This window comes from Morus notabilis, unplaced genomic scaffold, assembly GCF_000414095.1.
Source record: "Morus notabilis unplaced genomic scaffold, ASM41409v2 Scaffold732, whole genome shotgun sequence".
NCBI lineage: Eukaryota > Viridiplantae > Streptophyta > Magnoliopsida > Rosales > Moraceae > Morus > Morus notabilis.
The window spans coordinates 20,774-37,299 of record NW_010362186.1 but is presented as its reverse complement, the minus strand read 5'-3'; the positions used below and the strand labels follow the sequence as shown (position 1 = coordinate 37,299).

The 16,526-nt window shown below is 38.4% G+C and overlaps 2 protein-coding genes across 2 annotated transcripts in view; one reads left to right on the top strand and one right to left on the bottom strand.

Annotated features, from left to right (window-relative positions):
• Positions 1-609: 609 nt before the first annotated feature.
• On the top strand, positions 610-2,500 carry LOC21394813 (UDP-glycosyltransferase 91C1). The gene is given in 2 exon segments (XM_010101253.2): positions 610-831; positions 834-2,500. Coding segments are annotated over 2 exon segments (1,404 nt in total). The 5' UTR covers positions 610-746; the 3' UTR covers positions 2,153-2,500.
• Positions 2,501-2,530: 30 nt separating this feature from the next.
• LOC21394812 (BEACH domain-containing protein B) overlaps positions 2,531-16,526 on the bottom strand; it is a 22,934-nt gene continuing 8,938 nt past the window's right edge. Inside the window, 27 exon segments of the mRNA XM_024167646.1 lie at positions 2,531-2,966; positions 3,325-4,086; positions 4,808-5,039; positions 5,140-5,511; positions 5,641-5,766; positions 6,207-6,413; positions 6,862-6,955; positions 7,058-7,104; positions 7,203-7,655; positions 7,753-8,082; positions 8,163-8,630; positions 8,898-9,119; positions 9,585-9,795; positions 9,936-10,207; positions 10,210-10,411; positions 11,124-11,239; positions 11,747-11,920; positions 12,028-12,246; positions 12,328-12,519; positions 12,600-12,861; positions 13,128-13,316; positions 13,511-13,847; positions 13,987-14,419; positions 14,553-14,868; positions 14,966-15,126; positions 15,349-15,522; positions 16,271-16,526. The exon segment at positions 16,271-16,526 is cut by the window's right edge and continues 17 nt beyond it. Of these exon segments, the coding sequence (XP_024023414.1) occupies positions 3,386-4,086; positions 4,808-5,039; positions 5,140-5,511; positions 5,641-5,766; positions 6,207-6,413; positions 6,862-6,955; positions 7,058-7,104; positions 7,203-7,655; positions 7,753-8,082; positions 8,163-8,630; positions 8,898-9,119; positions 9,585-9,795; positions 9,936-10,207; positions 10,210-10,411; positions 11,124-11,239; positions 11,747-11,920; positions 12,028-12,246; positions 12,328-12,519; positions 12,600-12,861; positions 13,128-13,316; positions 13,511-13,847; positions 13,987-14,419; positions 14,553-14,868; positions 14,966-15,126; positions 15,349-15,522; positions 16,271-16,526 (6,766 nt within the window). The 3' untranslated portion in view covers positions 2,531-2,966; positions 3,325-3,385.

Sequence of the window (16,526 nt, the reverse complement as noted above, 5' to 3'; positions counted from 1 at the left end):
CTCTCAAAACACAGCCCATACTCTTGACCTTTCTACACGTTTACTACTTTAGAAACTGTACACTATTCAAGTGCCCAAATACACCAAAGGACTAAAATATGTCAAATTACATAAAAAAGAGTTGAAAAGAATATCAATCTTCCGTGATTGAAAAGCAAGTTTAACTTTGTCCTGCGTATGTATTATGTAATTCTTATCTGCTGGCAAAACAATCATGGGTGTCTCAATCAATCAGTGTGCAACCCAGCAAGTTGATCATATGACTTGTCACAGAAAATCAAACTTCTGATCTACAGTACTATTTAAATAGATGTTTAGTTTATAAATTTAAAATTATTTTTATTTTATGTGTATTTTTTTTTAATAATACAAAAAATTATAAATTATAATTCAAAATAAAAAATAATACAGAGCAAGTTGATCATATGACTTGTCACAAAAAATCAAACTTCTGATCTACAGTACTATCTAAATAGATGTTTAGTTTATAAATTTAAAATTATAATTTAAAATTATTTTTATTTTATGTGTGTTTTTTTTAATTATTATAAAAAATTATAAATTATAATTCAAAATAAAAAATAATACAGGAAACAAATTTCTCCAAATTCCACTCTGCCATCTTTATAATGATACTATTTTACGTTCCATCACAACCCCACATAAATATGGTGAGGGTAGCGTATCTATACATAGGGTATATATACATTATACATAAGCTCAAGCACATAAACTTGTGATTTCCCATGGAAAATAGCAGACAAGTTCTACACGTTGTAGTATTTCCATGGCTAGCAATGGGCCACTTACTACCATTCTTCAACCTCTCAAAACGCTTACTCAAAAGGGTCTCAAAGTCTCGTTCCTCTCAACACCAAAAAATATCCATAGACTTCCCAAAATACCCCCACACCTTTCTTCTTCCCTCACATTCATCTCCCTCCCTTTACCCGAAATCCCCAATCTGCCCTCCGACGCAGAGTCCGCTTCCGACGTCCCCTTCCGAGCCCAGCCGCTCCTCAAGCGAGCCTTCGACCTTCTAGAACCTTACGTAACGTCCTTTCTGGAATCTTCCAGACCCGACTGGATTCTACACGACTACGCCTCCTACTGGCTCCCCCGCCGCGCCGCCGAGCTCGGCGCGTCTCGCGCGTTCTTCTCTCTCTTCAACGCCGCGTGGCTATCCTTCGTGGGCCCACCGTCGGCGCTGATCGACGGCGGGAGGGGGAGATCGCTGGTGGAGGATTTCACGGTGGTCCCGGAGTGGGTCCCGTTCGAATCCGGACTGGTGTATCGGGTTCACGAGATCGCGAGGCATGTGGATAGAGAGGGAGACGTGGAAGGCCTCTCGCTGACGCCCGATACGGTGCGCTTTGGGCTCGCCGTGGTCGAGAGCGAGGTTGTGGCCGTGAGGAGTTGTAGAGAGTTTGAACCGAAGTGGTTGGATTTGCTCGGAGATATTTACCAGCGGCGGGTTTTCCCGGCGGGGTTTTTGCCTCCGGTGGTGGAGGAAGAGGACGTCGAAGGTGACGGGAAGTGGGTTGGGATTAAGGAGTGGTTGGACAAATGGAAGGGTAGTTCCGTAATTTACGTCGCAATGGGGTCGGAGGCGAGTTTGACTCCAGGTGAACTCAGTGAATTGGCTCATGGGTTGGAGCGTTCCCAGTTACCCTTCTTCTGGGTGCTAAGGAGCTCGCCCGAGTTGAACCGGGATGTGTTGGAGCTGTTGCCTGACGGGTTCTTGGAGCGGGTCGGGGACCGTGGGATGGTTTACGTAGGGTGGGCCCCACAGGTGAGGATACTGAATCATGACTCGGTCGGGGGATTCTATTGTGGTTGGAACTCGGTTATAGAGGGACTTGCATTCGGCCGAGTTTTGGTCATGTTTCCCATGGCGAATGACCAAGGGATTAACGCGAGGCTATTGAGTGAGAAGGGACTCGGAGTGGAAATACCGAGGAACGAGTTGGACGGGTCATTCACGAGTGACTCAGTGGCCGAGTCGGTGCGATCGGCCATGGTGGACAAGTCCAGCGAGTCATTTAGGGTCAAAGCAAGGGAAATGAAGGGATTGTTTGGAGATAGGAACAAAAATGATAGTCACTTGGACGAGTTCATAAGTTATCTCAAGGAGAGTAGAAAGAGATCATAAGTCATAATTTGCACGTAAACCATATTATAGAACAATTGGCGTTATAATCTGCTGACTACACAAGTAAACCATATTAGAAGGTGGGGTGGTTTTTACGTCAAAGACGTGTGAAGTTGCATTATCAATTGGTACTCATAATATATGGTGTATAGCTCTCGGCACTGCTCTAACTGTCTAAAGTTTTTTCTCTACGCAAAGAATAAGAGGACTTCAGTTGGACTATTATGTTTTTTGTTGCATGCTTGCGTAATATGGTTTCGCTAATTATTTCCTGTTAGAATGCCTGCGTGCATTCGCATCATTGTAGACGTAAACTTGTTAATCATCCGGGGCTAGGAGAATCTATGAAAGTTAAAAATAAAATAAAAAATAAATAAATAAATAAAGATATTGGATTAGAAGAAATTGCATTGAACCCAATCTATACACAATTTGGGAGTTCAAACACTTGCTATAAGGGGTAAAATACCAGAAATGGAAGGTTGTGGTTGCTAATACAACAACACTCCTAATCTCATCTATTTAGGCAAAAGCAATGTACAAATATGTACCACCATCCCTCAAAATGGAGGAGAATTAAATTGCAAAAGGTAGCATTCCATCTCTGCGCTATTTTGAGAGCATTCACCTCGACAATTACTCGAGCTTGGCATGTGCTGCAATAGGAAGCAGAACTTAAAATACGCTTCCAAATACTTCAAGTAATGCCACTTGAACATCATGCATCCCTTCACCAACTTCGCAAGAAATTTGGTCTGAACAACCCGGCATTTAACAAAGACAGCAAGAAATTCTCGCGTCTTTCTGTATGCTCCTGCAAAGTGGGATTAAAAAGAACGAAACTTGACAACTCAGGAATCCGCTTTATATTCAAACAAAGTCTGAAGGAACACCCTCCTATTGTCAACAAGGATACGTCAAACATGTCTTTTTACATAGTCCAAGGGAGGGAATGAATCATTGACCACAATTTATCGTTCAGTCATTTTGTATAGTGTTCCACAAAAGATCTCTAAAAAAAATACTAGTTACTTTACAATGGACATCAATGACGGTTTTCAAAGTAACTGGAATTTCGATCCAACAAGTATTTGCCAAGACACTAATACCTAGTAAGCACCAAATCTTATCAGAATACAAACGAAAAGCTTAAAAAGAGGGATGCAGCATACCTCCTACATCATGGTCAGTATCAGTCTAAAGATCTCCATGGCTCCAACCTGGATTGTCATTCTATCCCGCTACAGAATGTTTAGATTTGGAAGTCCGAGAGACGTTAGCTTTGCGATGTTGAGGATTTTCTATAGAATATACAAGTAGGCTTCCGTCTTTGGTTCCAGCTATGAAGCATTCTTCTGGGGTCACTGTAAGAGATGTAATCACCTTTCCAACTCCATCGTACTTTTTTATGACCTCAAGTGAATTCATAGATCGTAAAACTATCTGCCCTTGGTCCCCAGCACAGACCAGAAACTCACCACATCTACTCAGTTCAATACAGTTGAGGCGTCCATTAGATTCAGAAGACGCAAGATGTTTACCATTAATTGAATACAAATGCAAACTGAGATCATCGTCTGCATAAAACACAATTCGTCCATGCTGAGAGGCAACAAGCTTGGACAACGCACAGCCATTTGGATGGCATAAAGATCTTACATATCTTCCCTCCCTTAAAGTATGGAAAACACAGGTTCCATCTTTTGACCCACTAATAACTATGTCAAGCTCCATGCTAACAAATAAGCACGTAATTATGTCATCATGCCCACAAAGAATATGAAAGGGAGTTTCAACTATCACAGCATCTTTCCGGGGTAGTTCAGTCTGTGTAGAACGAACTCTCTTTTCTGGGTTTCTTCCACGAACAACTTCCCATACCATAACTGTAGTGTCAAAACTTCCAGTGGCCAGGATGCTTCCATCAGAAGTCACTGCAGCATCATTGTTTAGCACTCAAACACGTCAAAAACTTGAAGAAGCATCACTACCATAAATAAAGACCTATTATGACCAACAATATTCAAAAGGAGAGAAATAGATGTAAAACACACATACGCACACCCAAAAACTTAATTACAATAGAAAAAGAAAAAAATGGGAAAGGTCTTGGTATTCCATCAGGAGATGATGAGTTGCGGGTACCATATAGCTTGCTAAGTGTTCTTAGTCCATACTTTTCAGCTCCTTCATGATTCTGTTAGGATCTTTGTTGAGTTCCACATCGCTAAAGTATGGGCTTAGCATGTGAGTTTATAACCACTTGGGCACCCTCTCCCTACAAGCTAGCTTTTGAGGATGAGTTCTACCCAAGGGTTATAACAATTGGTATCAGAGCATGCCCCTCCTCCAGCCCACGTTGCGGAAAGGGAGCCCTGGAAAGGCTAGAGTGGGCCATCTAGAGTGGGCCGCTGTGGACATCGGTGTCGGAAGCGTGGTGGTGGTTGAGTCCTACATTGCTAAAGTATGGGCTTAGCATGTGGGTTTATAACCACTTGGGCACCCTCTCCCTACAAGCTAGCTTTTGGGGATGAGTTCTACGCAAGGGTTATAACAGATTCATTTGACAAAGAAAAGTAGAATAGAAATAGAATTTGAAGTGCTATAGCTTGCCACACGTTCTTTAATTTAACCGTCTTCCAGTTAGAAAGTTACCTGCCACACAGCTGACCACATCCTTATGCTGTCTGATGCTTTGTACCATTCTGCCATCATTCAAGGATATAACTTGGAAGCTGTTCTCCCAATTGCCACATGAGATCAAGAAATTCTCAGATGGCATTTGCATTGTTGCAAAGCATTGTGTTCCAAGTCCAATATTTTCAGCCAAAGGACTTCCAATTTTGCGAGAAGATTGAATATCAGAACCAACACCGAAAAAGGGCTCCTGCAAGTATTTGACAAATTAATTAGCAACTCTGCATCCTAAATAATCCTATCAATAGATTACTAACCCATTGATACCAATAAAAGAAGTGAAATCGTACTTGGGAGCCCGAAAAGGTAAAATTTCCACCAGATTGCAATTGAGTTGTTAACCACATCTTTACTGACAATGAGATCCCCTGGTTCACAAGGACAATACTCGAGTCTAATATATTAACATATAGTACTGGCGATGATGGATATCTTGTACTAGATACAATGGAAGTCAAGTTAATAGAACCAGGTGCAAAGTAAAATGGATGAGCAATCGGAATGGGTGGTCCTCTTCTTGGGTGTTTTTTGCGGAAAATCTGAATAGGTGTCTGGCCAAAATTTGCAATTTGGTCTTCTACAGCTGATCTTTGCAGATCATCTTCCATAGTATCTAAATCCACAGCTCCTTCATAAGTTAAGTAGTAGAAGATATTTGCTGCCTGTACAAGGAGTCCAGTAATATGTAAGAGATGCGCATCAACAAAGTCAAATTTAAAAGGAAAAAAGATAAAATAGATAATATATTTTGCTAATCAAAATAGAAATTATTTGACTATTTCAAAATCTACCTCCACTGCAGGTTTCCCACGCTGCTTGTACCCAAACACCAAATCTATCCAGTGATGAAGATTTGAGCTAACATATTCACTTTCAAGGGCCTCACGGTTTTTATTAATAAATTCTTCAGGTGAGCCCTGCAGTAATATATAGAACTAAGTTTTAGAAGGCAAATTAGAACATGAAAAATTAAAGGGGAAAAGGAAATCTCATTTGCCAGTATGTATCAAGTACACATCTCAATATAAGAAAAGAATACAAAATTCAATTTATAGAATAACGGGGATCGAATGGTCAAGAGTTAAAAAAAGATTAATGATATTTTTGTCTTTTTACTGTATAGGTTGCAAAACAAGCTAAATACTTTTTATACTAAACTTGCAAAATTGTGCTAAATGCTAGAAGTGATATTTTAAAAAATAGGTTAATTGGGAAAACTTCTCTACGACAACGACGACAGCGATAACAACAACAACAACAACAACAACAACAAAGCGACAAAAATACACTTCAATTTTCATGTGTCAAAAGATTGTCGCTTTCTGCAGTCTTAACTGATTGTGATAAATGTACATACCTTTGCCCAGGGAGGAAGACAAATGTCACTAATTGGTTCACCATCTTGCTTCACCCCTAAATGATAAGAATTTGAGTTGACAAGAAACTCTGGCATGTAAAAGAACTCAGGTATTAACTCCTTTACATCACTTGTGTTGGAAAGGCAGTTCCGATATGTGCCCTCAATGCTTTGGAACAACCTATCTGCATGGTCAAATTTACCACCCTGACAAAGACAATATTTTAAATTACTTGAACCATGAGTCACAGTATACATGAGAATAAATGCAAAAGAATAATGTACGGAAAGTATCATATTAATGATTCTCTAATGCACGAAAGTTCTCATCCCAAATTTCAACCAAAAAAAAAAGAGAGATCCAACAATCACAAGGAAACGCTAAGGTTAAAACCTTAAGTCAAAAGGCATCCATTGGGAATAATGGGTATAAACAATGCTATTCATTAAAAAAGAAAAATCATAGATCATCTTGTGAATTCACCCGTTCAAAATGAAGCATGGTATCACATGAAGATTTATTAACTTCACAATTTCTGAGAACGTTAAACTGGGGAAGTAAAAACAAAGAAAAGAGAGAGAGAGAGAGAGAGAGATAATGTGACATATTATTGGTTAAGATACTTAAAAGGAATGATGGCACAAACATGACTACCTGCAAATTCCTGTGAAGAGAAGTAAAAGGCTCTAGACGAAGAAGGTAATAAAGCACAATGCCCATACTTGAGTAATGAGACCCATAGTAAAAACTGCACAAGGAAACGATACGTGTTACATTTAGAATGGTTAGACGAAGAACCCTCCAGGCACTCCAGAGCACCATTACATCCTCAAACTGGCTTGGGTATTACCTAGGTATATCTGGATCAGTGAAACTCCGATATCTCTCTTCAAACACCTGTATTTAGCAAGGCATAGCACCAAGATGATTTAAAATAAGTTGAACCATTTGCATCCACTCTGCTGTCTGGTAAAATAAAGGAGAAATAAACAAACCTCAAATCGCTTTGAATCCAATGCTCCAACTGGTTTTGAGAGATCCCGGAAAGTTGATGACTTATTGAAATCAAGAATTTCTGATGAGTAATCATCCAAGACCCAAGGAAAGACAGGATATTGTGTTAGGTCATTATATGATCTTCCTGCCAGCGTATTGAGAATTATTAGATATTCAAAGTTTGTTATATCCCTGTTCCTCCAGCTCTCTCGGGCAGCTTCTGCCATCTCCAGGGCTACACGTCTATCAACAAATGAAATAACTCCACTCTTGTCCCTACTGCTTCCCTTTGGGAACAAATATTCATTTCTGGTAGCAACTATCAAGGTCCCAATGTCTTTCGCATCCTTCTGTGATGCAAAATTCAAAAATACGGGGGCAACTGAGTCGCTGAAGGAAATCTCTATAGCAGTGTAACGTAGCAAGTAACGAGTCCAGTGAACAGCTTTTATCTTGAGTAGCCAACAAAACAGACACCAAAAAGGAAAAGATCAGACTTTATGCAAGAGTAACAAGAGGAAAAACTAAAAGAAAATTTTAGTTCCCTACCTTGCCAATATTCCACCTCCGATGGCGCTTTATACTTTTTATTTGTTTCCTTTTATGTACATTTTCATGCATGGCGTCAGAATTATCTACTGTGGAAATCTTCTCAGAATATAAATCCAGATATATAGGCCATCTCAGAGATTTCTGCTTTTGGTCAGGCTTGGTCAAGTCAGAATTGCTTGAAGCATGGAAGTTTTTGAACACCGACGATCCTCCGGTACCTTCCACCAAAAATTCACCGAAGAAATGCAATACGTTCTTCATGACTGCCAAATGCCCAGCTAATTTTCTTTTTGGGGTCACAAGTACACAGGGAACTGAGGAAAGAACCTGAAACAGGAATCCAGATATCAGCAAATCAAACATTTACCTAGAAATTCTTGCACACGCTCATTTCATCACACATATACCTCACTAGTTTCTGTCTCTAGCGAAGACGATGAAGAATCTTGTCTCTCTTGCACCCAATCGCTGGAGTCCTTAACTAGCTCTGACGATAGACTGTCTGCAGGATCCTTGGGGAGTGAAGTCTTCTGCTCAGAAGGTTCAGCATCATTTTCATTGGACTCTGCAATCACCTCATCAGTTATCCTCCGAACACCTTTCAGCAAAAACCGCTTCATTTGTTCAGGAATATGTCCCACTGAACCGGATTTACTTTCATTGACAGCAAGTGTAACCTCATTGCTAGGCACAGAAGATGGAGGATGACAAAGCTTTTCATCAAAATGATAATTCTGTCTCAGCTTTAGTCTCCGACGCCATGTATCTTCTGTCTTGTCCAGTTTCCAATGTCTTCCAGCATTATTTGGAAACTGGTTAGCAGACCATGGACCTCTCTCATCAATCAATGCACGAAACATGTGTATCCATTTTTCCTGGTACAGCAACATTGTTGTCAGTAGAAAATTGATACGATGTTCTAACAAGTATTGAGGAGAAAATAAAGACAGATGACAATAAGCAAAAAGGAAAAATCAAGAACACAAAGAACAGTATGGTAGCAGGGGTAGACTAGCAGTAATTACATGCCTGCCTCGAAATCACCACCAACGTTGAGGTGTAGAGTTCAAATTCCTAGACCCCCAAGTTTGAGGGAAAAAAATGATAGTAATAAGACAGAGAACAGTACAGAATTCACGTACAACAATGTTTTGTTGCTCCTCTTCATAAATAAGTTGGAATGCACCTCTTCTGCCTTCATCTGAAGCAAGAATTGACTTTAAGGCATTTTGCAACTCGTCTTCAAATGCCTGGCTATTAATTGATTCTATAGAGGAATTTTCATCCATCCTAGTGCCAAGATCATGTAACTGCCCAGTGCGGTCTGTTTTTAACATCTTTACATATTTTGCCTCATCGGCAACCTGAAAATAAAACTAGGCAGTTAATGAGTAGCCAACATCATAGAGACGATTTAATGAATGGAATCTTTTTATCAATGAAAGGAATTTTTTCTTATAAAAATAAATATAGGAAATTCATCCGTGACATAAATCAGCTGAGTATTTGGTGTAATGTATTCTAAAAACACTGTTATTTCAAAATCACCTTTTTTTAAGATTTTGGTATACTGTAACATTACATTGCCATGAACATGTATAATGTAGCCAAAACAGACCGAGCTAAAAGTGTTTTTTGTTTCCCTTCAAAAAGAAAAATGTGCTTTCTGTTGCACCTTTTTTGGATTTAAATTTTCATATGCACTCAAACGTTTTACACATCCAATACGTTATCAGATATTCAAGTTTAGTAAACAATATAAGAGGCAGATTACAATAAACAAACTTAAGGAAGTGCCTGTTAAATCACTAAATAAATAAGAGACTCACTGAAGCAAGTACTCGATCCTTCTGAATTAGATTCTGAATAGAACCAGACTCTTTCACATTGTTGCCCGAATCTGAGTCATCTCTGCCCATAATGCTCGATGCAAGCATTGACTTGCCACAGTTTATAGTTTCACGAATCAAGTGTGATATAACATGAAAACGAGCACCGTCATTTAACATTCCGCACTGTGACCTAACAGCAAGCAAAGCCCTGGCAAAAATGTCAATCTAAAGTTTCAGTTTCAATTCTGGATTCGGTCAATCGAATCTTACATCCTAAATTGCCATTAAAAACTAATATCCAATTATTTTAAACTTTGTGAGATGGCATTAAAGCACAAAGAATAGTACCAAATGAACAGCTGCAATCTGTTCTTGCTTTGCTCATCGTCAGCAGCTAACAAACATGGCAAAAGTGAAATAACCTGTTGGACACTTCGTGATGCTCTTTCTAGAGAGGATCTGCAGAGGTATAGGATTACAAGTCGAAAAACTATTCGCGGGCACCTTTCTCCACGTAAAAGCATGGCCTTATCAATATTTTTGTTTGTTTTTCCACCCAATGCACTGCCTATCCCTCCTGACACAACAACTGCAGCAACCTCTGCAGCAGGATTTTAGCAGGAATATTCAGGGACTCCACCAAGCCGCGTGCTCTCTGACCAAGAGATGGGCCCACTGAAGGTGATGATTTGGGTAACATTCGGCTTGGTCCCTTTCCATTCAACTCACTTATAATAACCCACAAATTATCATATAGATTCCACCAATTGTCATCATGTATCTTATCTTCATCTTTGGCTGGCTGATTACAACTCCACGGACTTCTAATAGTAATCAAGTGTAACAAGCATTAATAAGAAATCAAAAGATGCAGTAGAAACAGGTGACAGCAAAAATAGCACAGATCTGGCCCACAGGTCCCCCACCTTCAACCTTTTCATCTAGGTCAAGTGAGCATGCATTATTGCATGACGCAAAAATCAAGAGAGAGATGAGAATGACATAACTAGCAATAAAATAATGAGGCTTTCCACACTGCATTATACACAATCAATTTTATGCTAGTACTGTCCAATAAAATCATGATGGTAACAGTAGCAAACAAGCAGTATTTCGTGATGCATGAAGTTCCATTGTGATGACAATCATATTGGCTTTGTCAATCATCCGGGCAACATATTAAACGAAACGCATTGGAGAAAACGTCAACTTGCAAAACAATAATCTAGCCTTCTGCAAATAGGCCTTTAGTTGAAAACAAAAGACAAATAGGCATGCAAATAACCACACAAGTAATTCCTTGACCAAGAAGGCAGATGAGAATATCTAAAGACTAAACACAAACTAAAATAAGACAGACAACTTTATGGCTGTCACTGACTATGAATACCAGTAGGATTGTTTCCAAATTTTATGATCACAACTCTAGAGCTTGTGAGTTGCCCACGTAATAAACCAACATAGAATTCTTCTAACACAAAGTCTACTACTGATAATTCACATGAAATTAAAGACAATAACTCAAGTCTCCATTACCTGGATGTTTGGTTATCAGATTCTCCTTGCAAAACCTCATATAAGACAGAGCCATAATCTTTCTGGCATTCGATTTCTAATGTATCAAGAGAAAACTCCGAGCTACTTCCAGGAAACTGTAGTAAATTCAAATGTTAGGTTGAATCCTTGGTCACAAAAGATTTACATGAGTAGAAAATGGATAATAACTTCAGTCACAACCAAATCTAATACTTTACACAATCTCAGAGGAGATAAGTCACCATTCAACTAACGAAGAAAACATGGAGTTATGGAGTTAAAGGAATGAAAATTGAATGATATACTGTTATTAAATATCTACCAAAACAATGGTATTATTTAGTAACACAACTGAGCAACCACCATTTGTGTGATAGTGTGAGACTATTCATCTTCTGTTTATACTTTCCTCTTTTTCAAGATTTATTAAAAATAAGAAAATAATCTAAACTAAATAATAGTTTGGTCAAGGTTCTGGACCGTGGGAAGAAAGTAGTTATGACGACATACTAACATGACAAATAACAGGACCATATATATATATATATATATATATATATATATATAAAGGAAGGAAAGAAAGAAAGAAAACAAAAAAGAAGCTGACTGGGAGAGTTGCATACCGCAAGTTCATGGTCAGTTTCAGAGATAAGCATCTCATCAACCAATTTTAAAAGATATAAAGCATTATCTCGACAAGGTTGCGAAATAAAAATGTTTTCTTCGGAAGATAGGTCCACCAGTCTCTGGATTAAATCCCCATATATGTCACGAAGAAAACGGCGGCAAATGCTACCCTGAAAGAAAGTTTTATAGATGTTACATCATTTCTAAGTGTAAGCCAAGAATAAGAATTAGAGTCATTGAACAACTTATCAATGTCATGGTGAGGATTTCAACATACGTGCTCACACTGCATAAGAAGGAAATTCATTGTCTCTTCTAATTGCTGCCAACCTCCCTTTACAGAGTGCATATAGTAACAAAGAACAACGGAGAATAGGCTCCTCACAAAATTTTGCTCATTTATCTCATTGTTGTCCTGATCTCGTGAATTGACTTTGTAGTCTCTTATCACATCAAGTTTCACAGAAGCAGCCAACCAGGAATTCCACCCAAATTCCTATTTATAGCAATGTGATAATGAGACAAGAATTTAACAAGAAATATGTAAACCACGTCAAAATAACTTTAAAACTAATACCATAAAAGCCTCAACATTCGAAGGACTTGAATCAAGAAGATCAAGTAGATCTCTAATAATTTTCATTCTAGCAGCTGCATCCTGGGAACCGGAGAGAAATCTGAAAATGAGCACCAAGATTTGCGGAAGGAAAAAATGAGAACTGTGTCCCTTGCTTCTCTGTCTACTAACTTGGTTCTGTTTTTGTAAGACCTGTATAAAAGAAACAAACTCAGCAAAATTCTGTAGCGCTATTTTTCCTTTTCAACTAACTTTTCATACTTTGTAAACACCTGTTTAGGACTAGCACCACCAAGAAGAACATCAAACAAGGTAGCACACAAATTCTCTGTCTGTGGAAATCTGAACAATCTATCAGTCATTGCTGAGAAAATTGGCTGCAACCTCGAACTGATTTTCTTATGGGCTTCTGAAAGAGATCGGGATCTTCCAACAGCAAGATTAAAAAATCTAGGTCCCTTCTTTTCCGATGGAAGACCAACTAGAAGTCTTCCAAGGAATTGCAAGCCAAGCAACCTAATAGGCTCAAATTCCCTACAGAAAACAAAAAAATAAATAAATAAACCAGAATTTGGACAGAAATCTTCATTTATATAAAGAATTACAGCTTAAGAATATGAAATCTTTTGAGTACTATCCTTCCTTGGAGGAGAGTGTATATCACGTGATGATCATACAGGTGCAATTTGATTCATAAGGAAATCGAAACACAAGAACAAGAGATTATGGAAAAGAAACATTTGTTCCGGACAATGAAAAGAAGCAAGTCAACTATGACAAGATTCACGATATAGGCACACCTTTGAAGAAGATTGACAAAGATATGACAACCACCAATCAAATCGACTTGTTCAAGAAAAGCTGCAAGTAGTGGCTTTTGAGAAACAGCTCGAATAACCATATGCAGAACATCCTCTATACATGACATATCCTGACTTGTCTCAAAAAAAGCTATGAGAGCTTTTATATCTGCTGCTGCAATGTTCTGCCTGCATTTTTCCATTATTCTAAAATGAAAACTTTCAAGGGATGATACACTAATACCAGCTATATCTTCATATATTGAGTAAAAACAGAACATATATCATACGCATAGAAACAACTTTCTGAGCAAGAAAAAGAAAAAGGAAAAAAAAAAAAAAAAGTCTAGATACAACTAAAAAACTCCTCTAATGCACAGTACCTGAGGCTCATCTCACCAAGACTCAATAGAAGAAGACGAATTTTATGGATTTCTTCATTGCTAGGTCTCTCTCCTATAACTTGTCTCGTAACAGGGTGCAGAAGAGGTTTGTTTCCAATAGCCAATTGAGATTTTGCATTATCCCAATAAAATTGGCGTATTATATCAAGAACACGGGGAAGGCGGCATAAACTGCTTAGCAACCGCGGATCATTATCAAACTGCTGGATGAGAAACATGTACAGTTCTCGCCGCACCCTATAAGCTGTGTAGAGCCAGATGAAAGGATTAAGAAATACGCCAGATATAGCATCCTTTGCAAGCAGCTCTGCCAAGCCTGAAGGAACAAAAAACATCAATGGAGAAAATAACATGCTTTAGAATTCAATGTGAAAATAAAAATAAAGGGGATATGTTTCATATAAAAAATAGTTTCTGCTTAACTTAAAAGAAAGACTACTATTTGTAATATTTACCACAGTTTGCAATGACATTAAACAAATGTTTCAAAGCTGAAAGTGTTTCTAAGTTAAGTTGCTGTGGAGGAACTGATTGCAACAAAAATCCCAGAATTGAAAATCCAGAGAGAAGATGCATCTGTTGTTGATTAGACAAATTCTCATCAAGGACTGAAGCGATGAGCTCAATAACTAGAGCTGTTATCCGCTCTCTTGTGATGGGCATAAGTAAAGAATGTTCAAATTGGCCACTTTCTTCATTCTCGTATTTATCAGACTGAGCAATAAGAGGGAAAAAAACTGATACACCTCCAACACAGTAAATAATCTGTTGCAACAAGCGTCTTGAGCATAACTGTGTGCCAACCATCACAGTTGCTTCAAATAAATTCCTATCCGGTACATGATCCAGCATTGGTGAAACATTGAACAATGTCCTCCCATCACTTGCCTGGAAAAAGAAACCCACTGCTTTAAGTTTCTTTACTTCAAGTGACAAATAAATAACCTTTAAGAATTAAAGCAAACTAATAAATAAACTAAATAAAACCCCAGGAAATTAAAAAGAAAGAAAAAGAGACGACCTGTGCATTGATTCCGAAGATAATTTTGGATGCAAGACCATCTTTGATATCAAGAATTCCACTAGGTACCAGGTTATCACTAGAGGGTACAGCTTCATTGTCAAGAAACGAATACATGTAGCTTGGTCCGAGTGAATGGATACCCTGGACTTGATCAGGAGAGATGGCATCATTGAACAAATAAACTGGACCAATCTGACCACAGAAAGGAGAAGCGTCTTTTATAGACTCCAGAGGAATATCGTCCTCATACAGGGACATAGTAATTTTTGCACCAACTTTACAGCTCGTTAATGGTTCACTAACTTTAGCATATCTGGAACCAAAAAAAAAAAGAAACAGAAATAAGAGGGAATACAAAACTGTTTTAAGAGAGAACCAAATTTATAAGGTGGATGACGAGGTGGACCAACCTGCATCTTTCAGAAGATACAAGCTCACCATCCACATAAGACCTTAATAAGCTGCCCCCAGAAAATGCTCTCCCAATGCTATGTGTTACACATAGGAAATGCCATTTCTTTCTAACCAGAGTGATAGGTAGTTTAACACATTGTCGCTTCAGATTGATCGACTGCAGAATACAAGAGAGATTATCAAAATTAGATACCAGGATACTTGAAATATGTCTAAGAAATATAAGGCTGTTTAAAGGGAAATAATTTAATTATGAACAAAATATGCTACAAGAACTGCACTAAAGAATAATGTGCAAATAGAATTATAGACAATACATCTGCGGATAAAAAACTGTTAAGCACCTGAAGATACAGCCCATGAATAAACATATGTTTACCTCATAAATGAGCTTGTCCTTTGCAAGAACAGCCAAGCTTCCTCTCCCATTTTCTGTGAGAAAACTGAAAAGACCCATCGTTCCACTTCTAGGGAAGTTCTCTATCCGAAGCCAGCATGAAAATGAAAAACCTTTGTTGAGGGGCCACTGCACAGGCGTTTTTATGACAATCCCCTACAAAATATTAATAGAAAGAAAGAGAGCCGCATTACATAACAGTGACAAGGCAGCTTAAGCATTTGAACTGACATTGCAAAACAACTCGAAAATGCTGATGTCACGAAAGATCTTTCATGAATCATAACTCAACTATCATGGCTCTTTTAAGTGGCAATCAATGAGAAAAGAAGGAAAATGATATGAATAATCTGGAATTCAAGTTACCAATATGTAGCAACGCCAAGTTCACCCTTGAGAATAGTGAAGCACAGTGCACAGGAAGCATGCGCAGCAGGGTTATAAATGATCCAATAGAACAACATTATGAAGTTTAAGAATTCATTCTACATTATCTTGTTTCGAAAAAAGGTGCTAGCTTATGTTCAAACATCATGCTTCAGAATTTTCAGAACCAGGGCCGGGCCCCCTTTTTTTTTTTTTTTTGAAAAAGAAACAAATGAATTTCATTAATGATGAAAAATGATTTACACGGGACAACAAGGAAGAAAAACCTCAAAACAATCTTGCTATGGCCAGAGATGCTAAATATACTTCTTAATTCTCAATTAGATACTTCCAGAATATTTAAGTCGGAACAGAGCATGCTAAAGATCTGACAGTGTTCTGTTCCGGTCCTATACTTCCCTATCACTGCGCAAGCGCGGGCATGTATTCTATATGTGGAAGCAGATAAGGTATGCACTAAAGCTGTACCTGACTATTCTAAAATTGCGATAATAGAAAACACAGCGGAAAGACTTACAGAATCACTCCCGCTGAAATCAAAGAAAGCAGTTGGTCCTTTCTCATTTAGCATTGACAAGACAGTGGACAACAACAGCGAACAATATTTTTGCTGACTCCCAACCCTCTCACTTCGGAGGAGAGCAAAGATTTTGCGGATATCCTTCCCAGATATGCTGTGCCCTCCAATAACCTGAATTAATTGTGCAATTTTGAAGACTACGCTATCATTGTCTTCTTGTGGAAACCAATCAAGAAGAAAATTAAGCATTCCT